At 41.6% G+C, this 19,658-nt stretch overlaps 1 protein-coding gene across 5 annotated transcripts in view; it reads left to right on the plus strand.

The window, feature by feature from the left end:
- The window catches only part of AIRE (autoimmune regulator), a 141,948-nt gene that overhangs the window by 70,252 nt on the left and 52,038 nt on the right, over positions 1 to 19,658 (plus strand). For all 5 annotated transcript variants that reach the window (XM_069727748.1, XM_069727746.1, XM_069727747.1 and 2 more), the window contains 6 exons: positions 1,338 to 1,436; positions 3,811 to 3,908; positions 9,256 to 9,306; positions 10,945 to 11,060; positions 12,897 to 12,987; positions 14,551 to 14,624. In XM_069727748.1, the coding sequence (XP_069583849.1) occupies positions 1,338 to 1,436; positions 3,811 to 3,908; positions 9,256 to 9,306; positions 10,945 to 11,060; positions 12,897 to 12,987; positions 14,551 to 14,624 (529 nt within the window). The remainder of the gene's footprint in view (positions 1 to 1,337; positions 1,437 to 3,810; positions 3,909 to 9,255; positions 9,307 to 10,944; positions 11,061 to 12,896; positions 12,988 to 14,550; positions 14,625 to 19,658) is intronic.

The following is a 19,658-nucleotide window of genomic DNA, read 5'->3' on the forward strand; positions in this document are numbered from 1 at the left end:
TTTCATATGTCTTGCACTGAGGAGAGGCTTCCATCGGGCCACTCTGCCATAAAGGCTCGACTGGTGGAGGGCTGCAGTGATAGTTGACTTTGTGGAACTTTCTCCCATCTCCTTACTGCATCTCTGAAAAACAGACAAAACGGAATGCCATCCGGCCCTAATACAAGTCTATGGGAAAAAACGGATCCGGCGGCGTCATTCGCTGGATCCGTTTTTTTTAAATTCGCCGGATTGTGCCTGATGGCAAAAAATGGATGTGTGAAAGTAGCCTTAATGTTTTACACTGTAATATGAATGCATTTGTACATGTTTAACTAGGGATAGAGAGCTAAGAGTTAAACAGTTGGGAGGAGTTAAGAGGGATGGTGCAAAGCCTCTGGACTTATGGAAGACACTTACTGCTCTTAAGATGGACACCTGGGCACTTTGCCCAGGGCAGGACATGCACCGTAGTGAGGACAGAGGATTCCCCCAGCTTAACGGGCAGTGTGGATAAATACTGGCTCAGCGGGATCGACCCCAGGAGAAATACGGGGTTTGGGACCTGGACAGGAGCTACTGTCATACAGTTTATTGAAACCGCAGGAAAGAGCACGAAGCATTGTCTTGTTTGCACCGTGTTCAGTAAAGTTTTACCGTTGGAACAGAACTTTGGATTGTGGTGTTTTCCTGAGATATCGTCCCCTGCATTCTGAGTGACTGTGAACTGAAGATAACTGACTGTACCGCAAGACTGGGACTTCACCTGTTGTTTCATGTGCAAGGGGCCGGGGTGCTCACTGACTAGGACTTTGTAGACTCGCCCATGACTATCACCCCGTGCCACCTTGTTACACAGATTATAGGCTTTTCTGAAAAAAGTGGGTTTTAGTATTTTGTTGATGGGGGACAGTCTGATATATTATGATAGTGAGTTCAAGAGTATGAAAGGATGCATGGGAGAAATCTTGGAGATGATGATGTGAGCAGCGAACAAGAGGAGAACAAAGGAGATCATGTGTAAGGAAGTATCTGGAGATTGTAGCAGAACATGCAACTTTTTATGCTAAAAAATCATAAAAACAGTTTAAGGTGAAAAAAACATAATTTGGGGCTTTGCGCAAAATGTATGAATTGCATGTGCCATTTTGTTGGATTTGGCTCAAAAAAATTAAAGTAAAACCACAAGTCGAAAATGAAAAGTTACTTAAAAAAACAAAATGCAAATGATGAATCGGGTCCTATGTTTTTACACATGTCCGGCACGAACTCCGAAGTTTAACCTTATCATTCGGGTTCGCTCATCACTAGTCCTCATAGATTATCATAATTTGGTTTTGTTTAATGTTTTTTGGAAGCTTCACAAAAATTATCGACTGCTGGAGGTGATGATGAGGGAAAAATGGAAGCCTTCAGCACAAGCAAACCATGGACAACAGATAGGAACACTCACACAGGTAGGCAGTCTTTTCTACCACATTTTGTTGTATTTCAATGGTTCTGGACAATATTTGGTCTTCTCCTATCTTCTGGAACTTCTGTTTTCCAGGATTTTTCAAAAATTCTGGCTAGTGGTTCTGCATTTTCCTAACTCTTTCATTACCCTAGGATGTAATTCATCTGGACTACATGCACTAGCTAAGTGTTCCTTCTCCATCTCTCTGTTTGTAGATAGTGTGTATTCTTTTATTCCTTCGATGGCACCATAAAGATGAGTTGATGTTTTAATTGCTTTCTTAGAGAACAGCGATGCAAAATAGGAGTTTAAAAGATCATCTTTGACCATTTCACCCTTTTTATCCTGTAAAAATCCTATATATTTGATTGCTGCAAGTTCTGGACTGGCTGTATATCTGTAGTGAATGTGAATGTCCACGCTGCTGGCTCTTGACTACCGCTGTTCCCTACTTCTCTGGTCTGCCTTCCTGTCTTGCATGCCCTGCTGTCCTTGTCCTCGCTGTTCCACGTGCCGTCCAGCAAGTCCTGCCCTATACACCATCATATTTGGTCTGTGTTGCTGACCAAAACAAACAAACAAACAAACAAACAAACAAAAAAAAACCAGAATACCAGTGGAGCAGCGGGAATAAAATAATAGCAGAAACTAACCAGTTTTGACCTGGTGATATGTCTTCTTTAAGCAGTGACCTGAGCTATACTTTGCCAAAACTAACACTTCTGCAGAAGCAAGGATAGCAAAGTACCGTAAATACTTTATTTTTCTCCTGTCATATCAGTATACATTACATGAGTGCACATTGGAGTGTTTCCTGCTACATGGAAACTTCTTCCTAAGAGGCTCAAGAGAAACAGATAAGAGAGGCATGGGACTAATATAAAGGATATAATAACTCGATGGAAGCTACATAAAATCCTATCCATGTAACCCCCTCTAGTGGCGGATGTTTGCAGATAGAACTGTACTTTGCAAAGTAGAGCACGGGATTTGGAACTTTGTATCAGTTCTGACTCCAATTAAAAAATGCTGACTCATATATAATAAAATCATAGATACATTTTCTTGTCCTAAACTACCTTCATTAGAGGGGTTGGCCACTTTATGTTTATTTTACTAAAATTTTATGGCAGTTACTAATACACATGGCAGGTATTGCAGGTTCTCCTCCTTCACTTGTTGGGCTGGGTGCCCACGATCCAGAACTAGCAGCGCATGTCTGCTGCGTCCAAAGTGCTGCCTTCTATTGAACGCAGGTAAATCCGCATGTGTTCACTGAACCATTCCGATTCTGCGATTCTTCAATACATTCTGTTTATGTATTTTCTCTTGTGAAGACTTGCGTCTCCGCAAGAGAAGTTAATACGCTGCAGTCTGGAAAGACACGCCACATGTCAGTCTCCACGGTGATCCGCAAGCGTCTGTGGACGCACAGTGGGCATAGGATTACTAGAAATCCCATCCACTATGCTGTCACAGCTACATAAATATGCAGCGTCAAACCCGCACCAGTTCCTGATCGTGGGCACATACCCTAAGTGCACCATTCCTCGCAGATTTCACAGTGATCAGGTCTGGTCGCATGCATCTCCATGATCACCGATTTTGTGGAAATGAGAGCTGTCAAATGTGAGGAAATCCGTATTAGGCTTTGCACCACTGCTCCAGTCTCTGTCTTTTAGCAATATCAAGTCATCGCTGCAGCCGTTCACTGATCTCAGCGGCTGAGCCGATGTAGACCACATGAGTCGATGTGCTTAGTGATTGGCTGCAGCAGTGATGTGCATGTAGTTGTAATGTCACTGCTGCAGCCAAAAGCCAAAAGAGAGCCAGTTCTGAAGCGGTGAAGGGTGAGTACCATCCGGTTTTGTATTTTACATGACTGCAAGTACTTAGGATTCACTTTGCTGAAAATGAAAACCCCTTTAATCTTTTCACCCCCATTGCGCCAGCAACACCTCTCTGATTTTCACCAATGCTTTTTGTTCACTTCTCTGGAGCTTATCACATGCTGTCTACATAGACACTGCAGCTAGTCCCTGGGCTTAATGGTGTACGGCACAACATCGCTAAGACCAGTGATTGAAGTAAATAGAGACCAAAGGGAAGCACCAGAGTGGTAGACCTGGAGTGGTCTAGGATTAAATGGGTTAGGATTTAATTTTTTAATTTTAAACCATTCCCTGCATTAATAAAAATAATATCCTGGACAACCTTGTTAAGAATATTTAGGCACTGAATAATGCATATGGCTTGTCTTTAACATTTCAGAATATATAGATCTACACTGTAATAAAGCCATATACTGTAAAATGCGTCAGGGTGTTGTTTTTTCATGTTTTTTTAACACATTGCTATAAAAAATAATTTCACAGATAAGTCCAAACAGAAGGAAACTGAACCAGAAAGCACAGAGCATAGCCAAAATAAACCTCTAAAACTGACTCTTCGTCCAAAACAATCGACCAATCCTGTAAGTACATGGACCCTATGCATATCTAACCATTTACAGTGGGTAGGGAAAGTATTCGTACCCTTTACATTTTTCACTCTTTGTTTCATTGCAGCCATTTGGTAAATTCAAAAAAGTTAATTATTTTCTCATTAATGTACACTCTGCACCCCATCTTGACTGAAAAAAACAGAAATGTAGAAATTTTTGCAAATTTATTAAAAAATAAAAACTGAAATATCACATGGTCATAAGTATCCAGACCCTTTGCTCAGTATTGAGTAGAAGCACCTTTTGGGCTAGTACAGCCATGAGTCTTCTTGGGAATGATGCAACAAGTTTTTCACACCTGGATTTGGGGATCCTCTGCTTGATCCTCTCCAGTTCCGTCAGGTTGGATGGTGAACGTTGGTGGACAGCCATTTTCAGGTCTCTCCAGAGATGCTCAATTGGGTGTATGTCAGGGCTCTGGCTGGGCCAGTCAGGAATGGTCACAGAGTTGTTCTGAAGCCACTCCTTTGTTATTTTAGCTGTGTGCTTAGGGTCATTGTCTTGTTGGAAGGTGAACCTTCGGCCAAGTCTGAGGTCCAGAGCACTCTGGAAGAGGTTTTCACCCAGGATATCTCTGTACTTGGCTGTATTCATGTTTCCTTCAATGACATCCAGTCGTCCTGTCCCTGCAGCTGAAAAACACCCCCATAGCCCAATGCTGCCACCACCATGTTTCACTCGCTGTTGGGATTGTAGTGGGCAGGTGATGAGCAGTGGCTGGTTTTCTACACACATACCGCTTAGAATTATCACCAAAATGGTCTATCTTCATTTCATCAGATCAAGGAATCTTCTATCTCATAGTCTGGGATTCCTTCATGTGTTTTTTTTTTTTAGCAAACTCTATGTGGGCAATAAAGGTCTGACTGGTGGAGGGCTGCAGTGATAGTTGACTTTGTGGAACTTTCTCCCATCTCGCTACTGCATCTCTGGAGCTCAGCCACAGTGATCTTGGGGTTCTTCTTTACCTCTCTCACCAAGGCTGTTCTCACATGATTGCTCAGTTTGGATGGACGGCCAGGTCTAGGAAGACTTCTGGTGGTCCCAAACTTCTTCCATTTGAGGATTATGGAGGCCACTGTGCTCTTAGAAACCTTGAGTACTGCAGAAATTCTTTTGTAACCTTGGCCAGATCTGTGCCTTGCCACATTTCTGTCTCTGAGCTCCTTGGCCAGTTCCTTTCACCTCATGGTTCTCATTTGATTTACTAGTTTTGTAAATGTATGTGTTCCACAAGAAGCCATAAAATTTCTGAAACATAAGTATTATTTAATATAGCAAATTCTTAAAATACAGTTATTATGAACATTTAACCAAGTTGAAGATTAAATGATCTCTTAAAGGGCTAAAGTTAAAGATGACACCATTTGCCTTGTATTTTAGGCAAAACAAAAAAAAATATATATATATACAGTGTGTATATATATATATATATATATATATATATATATATATATATATATATATATATATATATATATATATATATATATACACAGTGGGGCAAAAAAGTATTTAGTCAGTCAGCAATAGTGCAAGTTCCACCACTTAAAAAGATGAGAGGCGTCTGTAATTTACATCATAGGTAGACTTCAACTATGGGAGACAAACTGAGAAAAAAAAATCCAGAAAATCACATTGTCTGTTTTTTTAACATTTTATTTGCATATTATGGTGGAAAATAAGTATTTGGTCAGAAACAAAATTTCATCTCAATACTTTGTAATATATCCTTTGTTGGCAATGACAGAGGTCAAACGTTTTCTGTAAGTCTTCACAAGGTTGCCACACACTGTTGTTGGTATGTTGGCCCATTCCTCCATGCAGATCTCCTCTAGAGCAGTGATGTTTTTGGCTTTTCGCTTGGCAACACGGACTTTCAACTCCCTCCAAAGGTTTTCTATAGGGTTGAGATCTGGAGACTGGCTAGGCCAATCCAGGACCTTGAAATGCTTCTTACGAAGCCACTCCTTCGTTGCCCTGGCGGTGTTCTTTGGATCATTGTCATGTTGAAAGACCCAGCCACGTTTCATCTTCAATGCCCTTGCTGATGGAAGGAGGTTTGCACTCAAAATATCACGATACATGGCCCCATTCATTCTTTCATGTACCCGGATCAGTCGTCCTGGCCCCTTTGCAGAGAAACAGCCCCAAAGCATGATGTTTCCACCACCATGCTTTACAGTAGGTATGGTGTTTGATGGATGCAACTCAGTATTCTTTTTCCTCCAAACACGACAAGTTGTGTTTCTACCAAACAGTTCCAGTTTGGTTTCATCAGACCATAGGACATTCTCCCAAAACTCCTCTGGATCATCCAAATGCTCTCTAGCAAACTTCAGACGGGCCCGGACATGTACTGGCTTAAGCAGTGGGACACGTCTGGCACTGCAGGATCTGAGTCCATGGTGGCGTAGTGTGTTACTTATGGTAGGCCTTGTTACATTGGTCCCAGCTCTCTGCAGTTCATTCACTAGGTCCCCCCGCGTGGTTCTGGGATTTTTGCTCACCGTTCTTGTGATCATTCTGACCCCACGGGGTGGGATTTTGCGTGGAGCCCCAGATCGAGGTAGATTATCAGTGGTCTTGTATGTCTTCCATTTTCTAATTATTGCTCCCACTGTTGATTTCTTCACTCCAAGCTGGTTGGCTATTGCAGATTCAGTCTTCCCAGCCTGGTGCAGGGCTACAATTTTGTTTCTGGTGTCCTTTGACAGCTCTTTGGTCTTCACCATAGTGGAGTTTGGAGTCAGACTGTTTGAGGGTGTGCACAGGTGTCTTTTTATACTGATAACAAGTTTAAACAGGTGCCATTACTACAGGTAATGAGTGGAGGAAAGAGGAGACTCTTAAAGAAGAAGTTACAGGTCTGTGAGAGCCAGAAATCTTGATTGTTTGTTTCTGACCAAATACTTATTTTCCACCATAATATGCAAAAAAAATGATAAAAAAACAGACAATGTGATTTTCTGGATTTTTTTTTTTCTCAGTTTGTCTCCTATAGTTGAGGTCTACCTATGATGTAAGTTACAGACGCCTCTCATCTTATTAAGTGGTGGAACTTGCACTATTGCTGACTGACTAAATACTTTTTTGCCCCACTGTATATATATATATATATATATATATATATATACACAGTACAGACCGAAAGTTTGGACACACCTTATCATTTAAAGATTTTTCTGTATTTTCATGACTATGAAAATTGTAAATTCACACTGAAGGCATAAAAACTATGAATTAACACACATGGAATTATATGCTTAACAAAAAAGTGTGAAACAACTGAAAATATGTCTTATATTCTAGGTTCTTCAAAGTAGCCACCTTTTGCTTTGATGACTGCTTTGCACACTCTTGGCATTCTCTTGATGAGCTTAAAGAGGTAGTCACCGGAAATGGTCTTCCAACAATCTTGAAGGAGTTCCCAGAGATGCTTAGCAGTTGTTGGCCCTTTTGCCTTCACTCTGCGGACCAGATCACCCCAAACCACTATGGAGGCCAGGTCATCTGGCGTAGCACCCTATCACTCTCCTTGGTCAAATAGCCCTTACACAGCCTGGAGGTGTGTTTGGGGTCATTGTCCTGTTGAAAAATAAATGATGGTCCAACTAAACGCAAACCAGATGGAATGGCATGCCGCTGCAAGATGCTGTGGTAGCCATGCTGGTTCAGTATGCCTTCAATTTTGAATAAATCCCCAACATTGTCACCAGCAAAGCACCCCCACACCATCACACCTCCTCCTCCATGCTTCACGGTGGGAACCAGGCATGTAGAGTCCATCCGTTCACCTTTTCTGCGTCGCAAAAAGACGGTCTTTGGTTGGAACCAAAGATCCCAAATTTGGACTCATCAGACCAAAGCACTGATTTCCACTGGTCTAATGTCCATTCCATGTGTTCTTTAGCCCAAACAAGTCTCTTCTGCTTGTTGCCTGTCTTTAGCAGTGGTTTCCTAGCAACTATTTTACCATGAAGGCCTGCTGCACAAAGTCTCCTCTTCACAGTTGTTGTAGAGATGTGTCTGCTGTTAGAACTCTTTGTGGCATTGACCTGGTCTCTGATCTGAGGTGCTGTTAACCTGCGATTTCTGAGGCTGGTGACTCGAATAAACTTATCTTTAGAAGCAGAGATGACTCTTGGTCTTCCTTTCTTGGGGCAGACCTCATGTGAGACAGTTTCTTTGTAGTGCTTGATGGTTTTTGCAACTGCACTTGGGGACACTTTCAAAGTTTTCCCAATTTTTCAAACTAACTGACCTTCATTTCTTAAAATAACGATGGCCACTCGTTTTTCTTTACTTAGAATTAGTATTATGGCAAGAAAAAAGCAGCTAACAGTCTATTCAGTAGGACTATCAGCTGTGTATCCACCACACTTCTGCTCAACACAACTGATGGTCCTAACCCCATTTATAAAGGCAAGAAATCCCACTTATTAAACCTGACAGGGCAAACCTGTGAAGTGAAAACCATTTTTTTCTCCACACATACCCTTGATCATTGTGGCCAAAGTGTTCTATTTTAACTTCATCAGTCCAAAGAACTTGTTTTCAAAATGCATCAGGTTTGTTTTGATGTTCTTTTGCATATTTCTGGAGCTGAGTTTTTTGTTGAGGACGCAGGAGTGGTTTTCTTCTGATGACTCTTCCATGAAAGCCTTATTTGTGCAGGTATCTCTGAACAGTAGAACAATGTACCACAACTCCAGAGTTGCTAAATCTTTCTGAAGGTCTTTTGCAGTCACGTGGGGACTCTGATTTGCCTCTGTAGCAATCCTACAAGAAGCTCTGACTGAAATTTTGCTTGGTCTTCCAGACCTCATCTGTGCCTCCACTGTTCCTATTAACTGCCATTTCTTAATTACATTTCAAACTAAGGAAATTGCAACTTGACAATGCTTTGCAATCTCCTTATAGCCTTCTCCTACTTTGTGGGCCTCCACCATTTTTATTTTCAGAGTGCTAGGCAGCTGCTTAGAAGAACCAATGGCTGCTGTTTTTTGGCATGAGGTTAGAGGAGGCTGGGGACTTATAAGGCTGGCCTTTCTTAACGATGACGGTGAACAAGCCATAACCCTAGCTAATTGAGGTCTGAATCCTTGGTAAAAAGCATCTGACCATACAAATCTCCGATGGTAGCAAAAAGTTCTGCATCGGTCCATTTTCGTCTTTGTTTTTTTTTTTATGTAAAAAATGACAACGTTAACAGGGATTTTGACCAGGGGTGCCCAAACATTTACATGCCACTGTGTATATGTCTTATAGAAAAACCTTGATAAATAAACCAGCATTCTTTTTCACATTTTTTCAGACTGGCATTGTTCCTCCTACCCTCCCTGCTTCAGACATGTCACATCATCAGGTCTGTGTAACAACATTGCATTTACCGTATCTTGCCTGAGCAAATTCCTTGTGAAATCTCCCTTATGTTTTTCTCTACAATGCTTTATATTGCTGAAGTTTAACTTTTACCTTCAGAATTAAATATTTGTTTTTGTTCTTTCATTTTTACTCCCCTTCTTCCAAGAGCTAAACCATTTTTATTTTTCCGTTGACATTGCCGTAGGAAAGTTTATTTTTTGCATGACTAGTTGTAATTTTCATTGACCCCATTTATTTTATCATTCGATATACTGGTAATTGGGAAACAAATTATAAGTAAAATTGCTAAAAAAAAATCCCCTGCAATTCCGCAATTGTTCTTAGGGTTTCGTATTTCTGGAATTCATTGTGCTGTTAAAATTAATTGGCATTATGATTCTCCAGTCCAGTACTATTTTGAAAATATAAAACTTGTACAGTTTTTATATGAGGGGAGAAAAAAATGTTGAAATTGTAAAAGAAAAAATATATATTTATTTTTTTTTGCATAAGGCGCCATTTTCCAAGACCCTTAGCATTTTCATTTTTACATTGAGTAAGTTGTGTGACAGCTTCTTATTTTGTGTGCGGAACTGATTATTTTTTTATTGAAACATTATGGTGTAAATATGATGCTCAATTCTTATTGTATTTTTTGCTGTGTAATGGCAACCGTAAAACTAACTACAATTCTGTTTTTTCCATTTTCTTTTTTCTCCTTATGGTGTTTAAATATCGGGTTAATTATTTTTATATTTGGATAGATTGGACTTTTACAAACACGGTGATACCAGATGTTTGTTTATTTATATTTATTTTTTTATTTTTTGTTATTTCTTTTTTTTAATGGAGTAGAAGGAGTGATTCAATTGTTTATACCTTTTTATTGTTAAAAACATTTCTGTTTTTTTTACTGTATTTTCTAGTCTCCATAGGGGACTTAAATTTACCATTATATGATTACTTGTACTATATATTGCAATACTCAAGTATTGCAGTCTATAGTTAAAATCACAGAACCATGAACGCCAGTCACTGACTGATCCTCATAGAAGCACCATAATGGCAAGTACAGAGGACTTCATCAGACCTCTGATTACCATGGGATCCCATTGGCGCCATGCTAGGCTGGTATCTGGAACAGCGCTCCCCTCCCCTATTTTGGGTACTTTAAAAGTAGCTCTCAGAGAGTGACTGTGGCATTTAAAGGGGTTAACAGTAGCTGATGTAGCTAAGCTGCCCTTTCTGCTGTTGGAGGCAGATGGTGGCTATGTGACACAGCCATCATCTGCCTGGAATGATGCAGGCTCCACGCATCAGCCTGCATCAAATATGAGGACTCAATGTGATGTAGTATTATGTCATATGTCAAGAATGGGTTAAGCAGGCGATACACCTAAGATGGCTGTCTGCTGAATGACTCCTCCATACACATGAGCACTCAACTGAGTGATCATGAATTTTCAGTGGAAATATGACTAAGCACAATCCTTCTCACACCCAAAAATCGGGGAAAGTCAGGAGGCCCCATACTCCTCATATGGTTGTCCTATCCTGCCCAAATCAGCGGGTTCAGACTACTTTCATGTAATGTGTATGGGGTCTTACATAACTGACCCCTATTTCCTGTCTTTTCCAGAGCAATGATGATGAGTGTTCCGTGTGTCGAGATGGTGGGCAGTTATTGTGCTGTGATGGATGTCCCAGGTCTTTTCACTTATCGTGCCTTTTGCCTCCCCTCACTTATATCCCCAGGTGCGTTACTTATCAGCATATTGTGCATTTTTGTATCATATTTTTAATTTTCCCCTGCATTCTAATGTTCTGTGAATCTAATATTATAGACAGACCTGATATATATGGAAATCATATAAAGAACAAACATAAGAACCAGAGAACCAAATTCTAAAAGTTAAATCTTTATACAAAAGCAACATATAAAACACGTATGGCTGAGGAGGTAAGGCATTGCTCCCCAACTCCAGTCCTTAAGAGCCACCAACAGGTCATGTTTTCAGGATTTCCTTATTATTGCCCAGGTGATAATTGCATTACCTGGAAAGGCAAGAATTCCATCACCTGTGCAATACTAAGGAAATCCTGAATACATGACCTGTTGGTGGCTCTTGAGGACCGGAGTTGGGGAACACTGAGGTGAGGTAATGACCGTAATAAGCCAGAATGTGGAACCGCAAACAGGCAACAAGCAGGCACCAGGAACCAAGTGTTCCCATATAGAGTAAAACAAAAGTTTATATGCAAAACGGAAACAGGTATAAATAGATGGCGATAAAGTAAAAACAAAGCTATATGCATTGTTAAGAAAGAACAAAGAACAAAAAAGATACGATATGTAATAGGTGCCTGATGTTACCTGGAGGTTGCGGTGCCACTGCCCCAACGCGTGTGTCGGCGAAGTGCCTTCTTTTCCGGGGCAGTTCCCCGGCACTTTGACTAAGGAGCTAAAGGCTTTAAAAAAATTTCTCCAGAAAGCTGGAGAAACAGCAAAAGTGAATTGATGCCTGAAGTATAAGGCTGTGTGCACACGGTCAGGATTTTTCGCACTTTTTCGGCGGTTTTCCGCTATAAAAACGCGAAAAATCCGCTAAAAAAACCGCTTACATTAAGCATCCTATTATTAGAATGCATTCCGCATTTTTTGTGCACATACTGCGTTTTTTTCCGGAGTGGAAACGCATTCCCTAAAAAAACGCAGCATGTTCATTAATTTTGCGGAATAGCGGCGATTCCGCACACATAGGAATGCATTGATCCGCCTACTTCCCGCATGAGGCTATGCCCACCATGCGGGAAGTAAGCGGATCATGTGCGGTTGGTACCCAGGGTGGAGGAGAGGAGACTCTCCTCCACGGACTGGGCACCATATCCCTGTTAAAAAAAAAAAAAAGAATTAAAATAAAAAATAGGGATATACTCACCTTCCGATGGCCCCCAGAGTCCTCCCGCCTCTCAGCGGTGCACACGACGGCTTCCATTCCCAGGGATGCATTGCGCGAAGAACCTGGGATGACGTTGCGGTCACGTGACCGTGATGTCACAAAGGTCCTTCGCGCAAAGCATCCCTGGGAACGGAAGCCGTCGCGTGCACCGCTGAGGAGATCGGGGGCCGTCGGAAGGTGAGAATAACCATTTTTTAAATTATTTTTAACATTAGATCTTTTTACTATTGATGCTGCATAAGCAGCATCAATAGTAAAAAGTTGGTCACACTTGTCAAACACTATGTTTGACAAGTGTGACCAACCTGTCACAGTTTTCCAAGTGATGCTACAGATCGCTTGGAAAACGCTAGCATTCTGCAAGCTAATTGCGCTTGCAAAACGCTAGTGTTTAGCGGGAATACGCATGTCAATTCCCTATGCGTATTTCCCGCTGCAGGGAGTTCCGGAATTGCCGCTGAATTTTCCTCGGCAATTCCGGAAGTGTGCACATAGCCTAAAACTAAAAAATTGTCTAGTCATGAAGAGGTTAATTAAATAAACCCAAACCCCATTAAAACTAAAAATAAGCCCTCTTGGGTTACACTGTGACTGGCTTATCTTTGCTTCTTTTTCTCTACCATCTCCTCAGTGGAACTTGGAGATGTGGCTCTTGCAAGAAAGATGCATCACCGATGGATGAACATAAGGACCTCGCTGATGAGGCTGCAGCTATGATAACTGTAGGATTTTTTTTCAATTTAATATGAATATGATTTTGTAAAAGTATTTCATGTTTATGTTTCATCAAAACCTCATAAAATATCTACACTGCCATCTAGTTAAAGAAAACCTGTCAGCACAATTTTTTAAAGTACAGACATGGCTGTAATGATGCTGTAAGGCTCATTCCCACTTGCTATTAAAAATCGGATTGCATTCGGAGCAATGTTATTCTATCATTGCGCATTCATCTGCGATTTTTTTTTTTCCAGCTTGGTTCGGATCACGATCGGACTGGAAAAAAATTGCAGCATGCTGCAATTTTAATCAGAAATGGGATCACATTCTGCAATAGAAGTCAATGAGTGCTAGAACAAAATCGCACTAGCACTCGGACCATGCGAGTGTCATCCGATTTTTACACACTGATGTCCTTTGAAAAGCCGGCAATTCATCTGCCGTGTACAGTAAAATCACAATGGGACCCGACAGAATAGAATAGATAGAATAGATATATACACATAGAATAGATAGATATAAAGACATCAGTCACATAAATGATTAGTGCAGTGCGTGAGTAGCTTACTGTACATGTATTTTGTTACTAAATAAATTATTTTCTGAAAAAAATGGAGTGGGCTCTTGTGTAATTCTCCAAACCAGCAGAGGGAAAGCGGGCAGCCGGGGGCAGATGTTTATAGCCTGGGAAGGGGATAATACCCATGGAGGTTCCAAGGCTTTTACTATCAGCTCACAGCTGTGAACTTAGCCTTTACTCTTTATTAAAATGGGGACCCCCCAAAAAAAAGTGATGTGAGGCCTCTTTCACACTTCTTTCTTTTTCCATCACAATGCGTCGTTTTCAGAAAAAAAACTGATCCAGCAAATGTTTCTGCTGGATCTGTTTTTTTCTCATAGACTTGTATTAGCGACGGATTGTGATGGATGGCCTTCCGTTTCAACCGTTGTGCACTGGATCCGTCGTAAAATCGCTATCCGTCGGGCGGAGACAATGCACATAGAAACGTTTTTTTGTGTTCGACGGAAAATCGCCCATCAACGGTTCCTGCACTGTCCGTCATTGGCTATAATGGAAGCCTATGGACGCAGGATCCATCGCTGACAGTCAAAAGCAGGAATCCAGTGACGGATGCCGTATTTTGAAACTGAGCATGCCCGGAAGAATTTCCAGTCAGGGAAATTTTCTCTCGCTCTCTATTTTTACTATTGATGCTGCCTATACAGCATCAATAGTAAAAAGATATAATGTTAAAAAAAAATTAAAAAAAGTAAAAAATCATGATATTTTTACCTTCCGGCGTCCCCCGCAGCCTTCACAATGCTCGTGATGCTCCCGGCAGCTCCCGTTCCCAGTGATGCCTTGAGAAATAACCTGATGACGTAGCGTAGGTGCTAATATATCAAAAGGATATAGTTTGACCTAGTCTGGAGAGATGATAGCGTTTAGTAAGTATTGAACTGGGGTTGTCACAAAACGTTACAATACTTATGTCTCCATTAAACGATTCTGTAAAATAATCAATAAGGCAAATGAATGTGTAATTTGTGTTCAATCTTTACAGGAGTCTATAGAGAACTCAGCTGTAGAAAGCAATAAAGACAGTCATGTCATCCCAGACAAAGGTGGGCCGTGCAGGTAAAGACTAATAAGAGCTATCTTATCTTTTTAAAGGCTTTGCCTCAAGTCTTTTCTCTTTCTAAACCTGATTCATAGTAGGTAGACTTCGGCTGTGTTGCATACTTTCCTACTAAAAGACCCCTGTAACTGCCATCTTGATGGTCCTGTGAAGCTCAGCTACAGGCTGAGCTCTACAGGAGAATCAAGACGACTATATTCTGTAATAACATGCATAATACTGTATAAGTGATCAGGTGATCGTAGGTTCAAACACATAAAAATGTCTTAAAAAATAAATACAAAATATAAAAATTCGACTCAACCCCTTTTGCCACATTAAAAAATTAAAAATTCAACATATTTGGTATTACCGTGTCCAAAAAATTCCAATCTATCAAAATATATCATTAATGGCACCATATGTTAAATGCTAAAAAGAAAACAATTGTCACTTTTTGATCATCATCACACTTACCAAAATAAAAAAAACCGTTAAAAAACAATCAAAGCCTTGAATGTACACCATATTGCCACCTATTGGAATGTGCCACCTATTGGAAGGTAGCAATCCTACAAGTCAATGTCGACCCTTTAACGAGCCTTGGCATATGACTTAGGATAATAGCCAAACCAGAATCTCAATTTGCAGACACTGTTTCGGGGTACTGCCCCTTGTCAGTGCAAAGTGGAGATCTGGCTTGGCTGTGTGAGAGGCGTCTGACCGATATCCAAGAAGTATCGTTTCTCCTTGCGGAGATTGACATGCTCATATGACAAGGCTCGTTAAAGGGTCGACATTGACTTGTAGAATTGCTACCTTCCAATAAGTGGCACTAGAGTTCTAGTTCTCGTCCTCTCTGAATAATTTGCATAATTAGCATATTTCCCAGAGGAGCATTGCAGCTTTAAGTCTCCTCATCTCGGCATGCTTAGCATGTCACGCTCCGCAAAGAGAAACAATACTTCTTGGTTATCACACAACGAACACTGTAAAAACAAACCCCTAAAAAACAATGGTGGAATTGTGTTTTTTTCTTCATAGGTTTGCTACATTTTTTTATTTTTTTCTTGCTTTTCAATTCATTATATGGTAAAATGAATGGTGCCATTCAAAACTACAACTGGTCACCCAAAAAAACAAAACCTTAAAAGGCTATGTGAATGGAAAAATAAAACCGTTAAGGCTCTTGGAACGAGGGAAAGAAAAAAAATGGGCACAAAAAATGAAAAACTTGTGGGTCTTACGAGAGTAAACAGATAGAATTTTTAGACAACACTTTATGAGATTTGTATTGTGTAGCTCACTCAAAATTGTGAGAAAATATAGAAAACATAAAGAAATACAACAATAATGTTAACAGTATGGCTCCGATTCATTAATACTGCTGTCTTCTACGCCAGTCTTCTTGAACATGCGCTGTAATAAGGTGTGCCAAATTCATTACCCCATCAACCCAAAGCCTGTTTTCACCATGCTGACCGACCAGGCCAAATTTTACCATTCTGACCAGTGTCACTTTATGTGGCAATAACTTTGGAACACTTCAATGGATCCCACTGATTCTGAGTTTGTTTTCTCGTGACAAATTGTATTTCATGATAGTGGTAAAATATGTTTGATATGGCTTGCTTTTATTTGTGAAAATATCGGAAATTTGTCTAAAAGTTTGAAATTTTGCAATTTTCAAACTTTTAATTTTTATGCCCTTATATTACAGAGTTATGTCATACAAAATACTGTAGTTAATAAATAACATTTCCCACTTGTCTACTTAACATCAGCACAAATTTTTAAACATCATTACTTTTTGTTAGAAGGGTTAAAAGTTGACCAGCGATTTCTTTTTTTTCCAACAAAATTTACAAAACCATTTTTTTAGGGACCACATCACATTTGAAGGGAGTTTGTGGGGCTATATGATAGAAAATACCCAAAAGTTACACCATTCTAAAAACAGCACCCCTCAAGGTGTTCAAAACAACATTCAAGAAGTTTATTAACCCTTAAGATGCTTCACAGGAATTAATGAAATATGGAAGGAAAAATATGAACAATTAACTTTTTTTCACAAAATTTTTTCTTTAGATCCGTTTTTTTTTTTTATTCTCGCAAGGGTAAGAATAATAAAATGGACTCCAAAATGTATTGTTCATTTTCTCCTGAGTACGCCGATACCTCATATGGGGGGAAACTACTGTTTTGGTACATGGCAGAGCTTGGAAGGGAAGGAGTGCCATTTGGCTTTTTGAATTTAAAACTTGCTAGAATAATTAGCGAATGCCATGTCGCGTTTGGAGAGCCCCTGATGTGCCTAAACAGTAGAAATTGCTCACAAGTGACACTATTTTGGAAACTAGACCCCTCAGGAAATTTATCTTGATATGTGGTGAGCATCTTGAACTCCCAGGTGCTTCACAGAAGTTTATACCGTTGAGCCGTGAAAATAAAAAAATAAAAATGTTTTGTAGCCCCAATTTTTGCATTTTCACAAAGGTAACGAGAAATTGCACCATACAATTTTTTGTGCAATTTCTCCTGAGTACGCCAAAACCTCATATGTGGAGGAAAATTACTGTTTGCTGGAATCATTAACTGATGCCATGACGAGTTTGGAAAGCCCCTGATGTGCCTAAAGAGTGGAAACCCCCCACAGGTGACCCAATTTTGGAAATAAGACCCCTCAAGGAATTTATCTAGATGTGTGGTGAGCACCTTGAACCCCCATGTGTTTCACAGAAGTTTTTAACATTGAACCATGAAAATAAAAAAATCATTTTTTTTCCCACAAAAATGTTTTTAGCCCCCATTTTTTTTTCACGAGGTTAACAGGGAAAAATGGACCCACAATTTGTTATGCAATTTCTCTTGCGTATACTAACATCCCATATGTGGTCAGAAACTACTTTTGAGGCATAGTGTAAAGCTCAGAAGGGAAGAAGCGCTATATTGGAGTTCAGGTTTTGCTGGACTGGTTTGAGGGTGCCATGTCATATTGGTAGAGCCCATGATGTGCCAGAACAGTAGAGCCCCCACGAGTAACCCCATTTTACAAACTACTCCTCTCAATGAATTAATTTAGGGGTGCAGTGATCATATTGACACCACAGGTGTGTTACAGAATTTTATACCATTGGGCAGTGAAAAACAAATAATTACATTTTTAACACAAAAATGTTGTTTTAGCCCAAGATTACGAATTTTCACACGTGGGTGCCATGGGTAAAAATGGCACCAAAATTTGGCCAACAATTTCTGCTGAATGTGGCAATTACTCCATATGTGGCTGTACAGTACTGCTTAGGCTACGTTCACATTAGCGTTGCGTCAGGGGGCGTGGCCAGCAGCTGAGGGAGCAGGACGTGTCTCCACTGAGCTCCTCTGCCGACTGAGATAATCTGATTTAATCAGCAGCCTCATTTACCCATCCAGTAGGCTGGAGGACGTTTTCTACCTCCCTGCTGACCCATAGGTCTTTGTTCATCGCATCTGACCTATAAACAGTCGATTAATCAAACTTCCACTACTGAGGCCTACACGTGTATCTGAGGCCTGCTGGGGGATCTGGCCCTTCCCGCCAGTTGTGAGCTGAGCCCGGTGGAGGGACTACATTGGACTGCCCTACGGTGGGAACCCCTCACCAGCAACTACATCAGGGGACGGATCGTCCATCAGGAGCGTTCTGTGGAATCTGGAGGAGGTAGGAAGACCTGAGGGAGGTGCGCATCCTGCGGCTCCCCCGGCGGCGCTTGCCGCCAATCCCTCCGACCTCTGAACCCGCTGTGACCCGGCCGCATATACCATTGGGGCCGCGCGCTGCCCCTGCCCCTCCGGGCTAAAAGCTCACCTGCTCAGGGAGTGATTCGGAGCTGCCGCGCTCCATCCCCAGCTGGAGCCCGGCCGTCCGTCTGAGCCGCCGCTGCGGGCCCCGTGGAGAGACTGTCGCGGGATGCCGCCATCTTGGGCGGTTCGCGGCCCTGAAGCGCGCCGCACCTGGGCGGCTTTGGAGAAGAGCGGGTCGCCTGCTTCCTGGGCGCGCTCCCTGCCCCGGCTAGTCGCCCCTTCAGATTACCGCTCCTCAACCTTGGAGCCCTCAGCGGTCTGGTGATCGCTACGGCGTGCATCGCTGCTGCGTCCCAACCGCAACGCCCTGCCAGAGTACCTGCGGGACGGATCCTGCACATCTGCCGGTTCTTGTGCTGGGTGGGCTCATCGTCCATGGTGGCGCTCTGAGTCCCTCCCGACCCAGCGGCTGCCTTGAACGGGACGGCACGTCCGGAGAGCGGTGAGACAGACCTGGGGATCTCCCGCTGCGCCATCTTAGATCCACCGTTGGGCGCAGAGAGAGGCCCCTATCAGCCAAGCAAGGACCGCTTCAACTCTGGAGTTCTTGGCCAGCCCTTCTCTCCTGCTACTGCCTGGGGGTGCGGGGTAGCGACCGCTGTGACACACATCATATAAAGGTCACATCAAATCTGCCTTAGTACCAGCGAAGGTTTGGTATTGCTCCCCCCTTCCCCCCCCATTTCTGTGAACAGGGGGGCTCAGGACGGCCACACAGCAACCAGGAGCAAATCCACAGCTGGAGGTCCTGTGATTTACAGTTCCTTGTCTGAGACCCCTACACCCAGGCCATCTCTGAACATATTATTTTATTTAGTTTTCTCGTTTTATTTTTTCCTTTTATTCATTTTTTACTAAGAGCCGAGAGTGACACCTAGTGTGCAATCTGTTACACTTCACCTTGCACATTTATAGTGAGGAGAGCCTCCTTTGGGAGGGGAGCCTTTGATAACCGGCAATAACATAGAGATTCTGGTGACATAAAAAGCTTCAATATATCTCTCTTCTTAATTGAACAACATAGACGGCTTGGCGACAACCTTCTTCTTTACTAAAATTATGACAATATTCATTCATCTTGCTTCAACCACGCTCACAGATATGCTGATCTAAAAGTTATAATGGCGCACAGGTGGTGATCTCCCAAGCAAGCGCTTTATTCAGCTAGAATGGTTAAAATTCATAAAGATCGCTGCAAATCTTCTCTACCT

Source organism: Ranitomeya imitator, chromosome 5, assembly GCF_032444005.1.
Source record: "Ranitomeya imitator isolate aRanImi1 chromosome 5, aRanImi1.pri, whole genome shotgun sequence".
Classification (NCBI taxonomy): domain Eukaryota; kingdom Metazoa; phylum Chordata; class Amphibia; order Anura; family Dendrobatidae; genus Ranitomeya; species Ranitomeya imitator.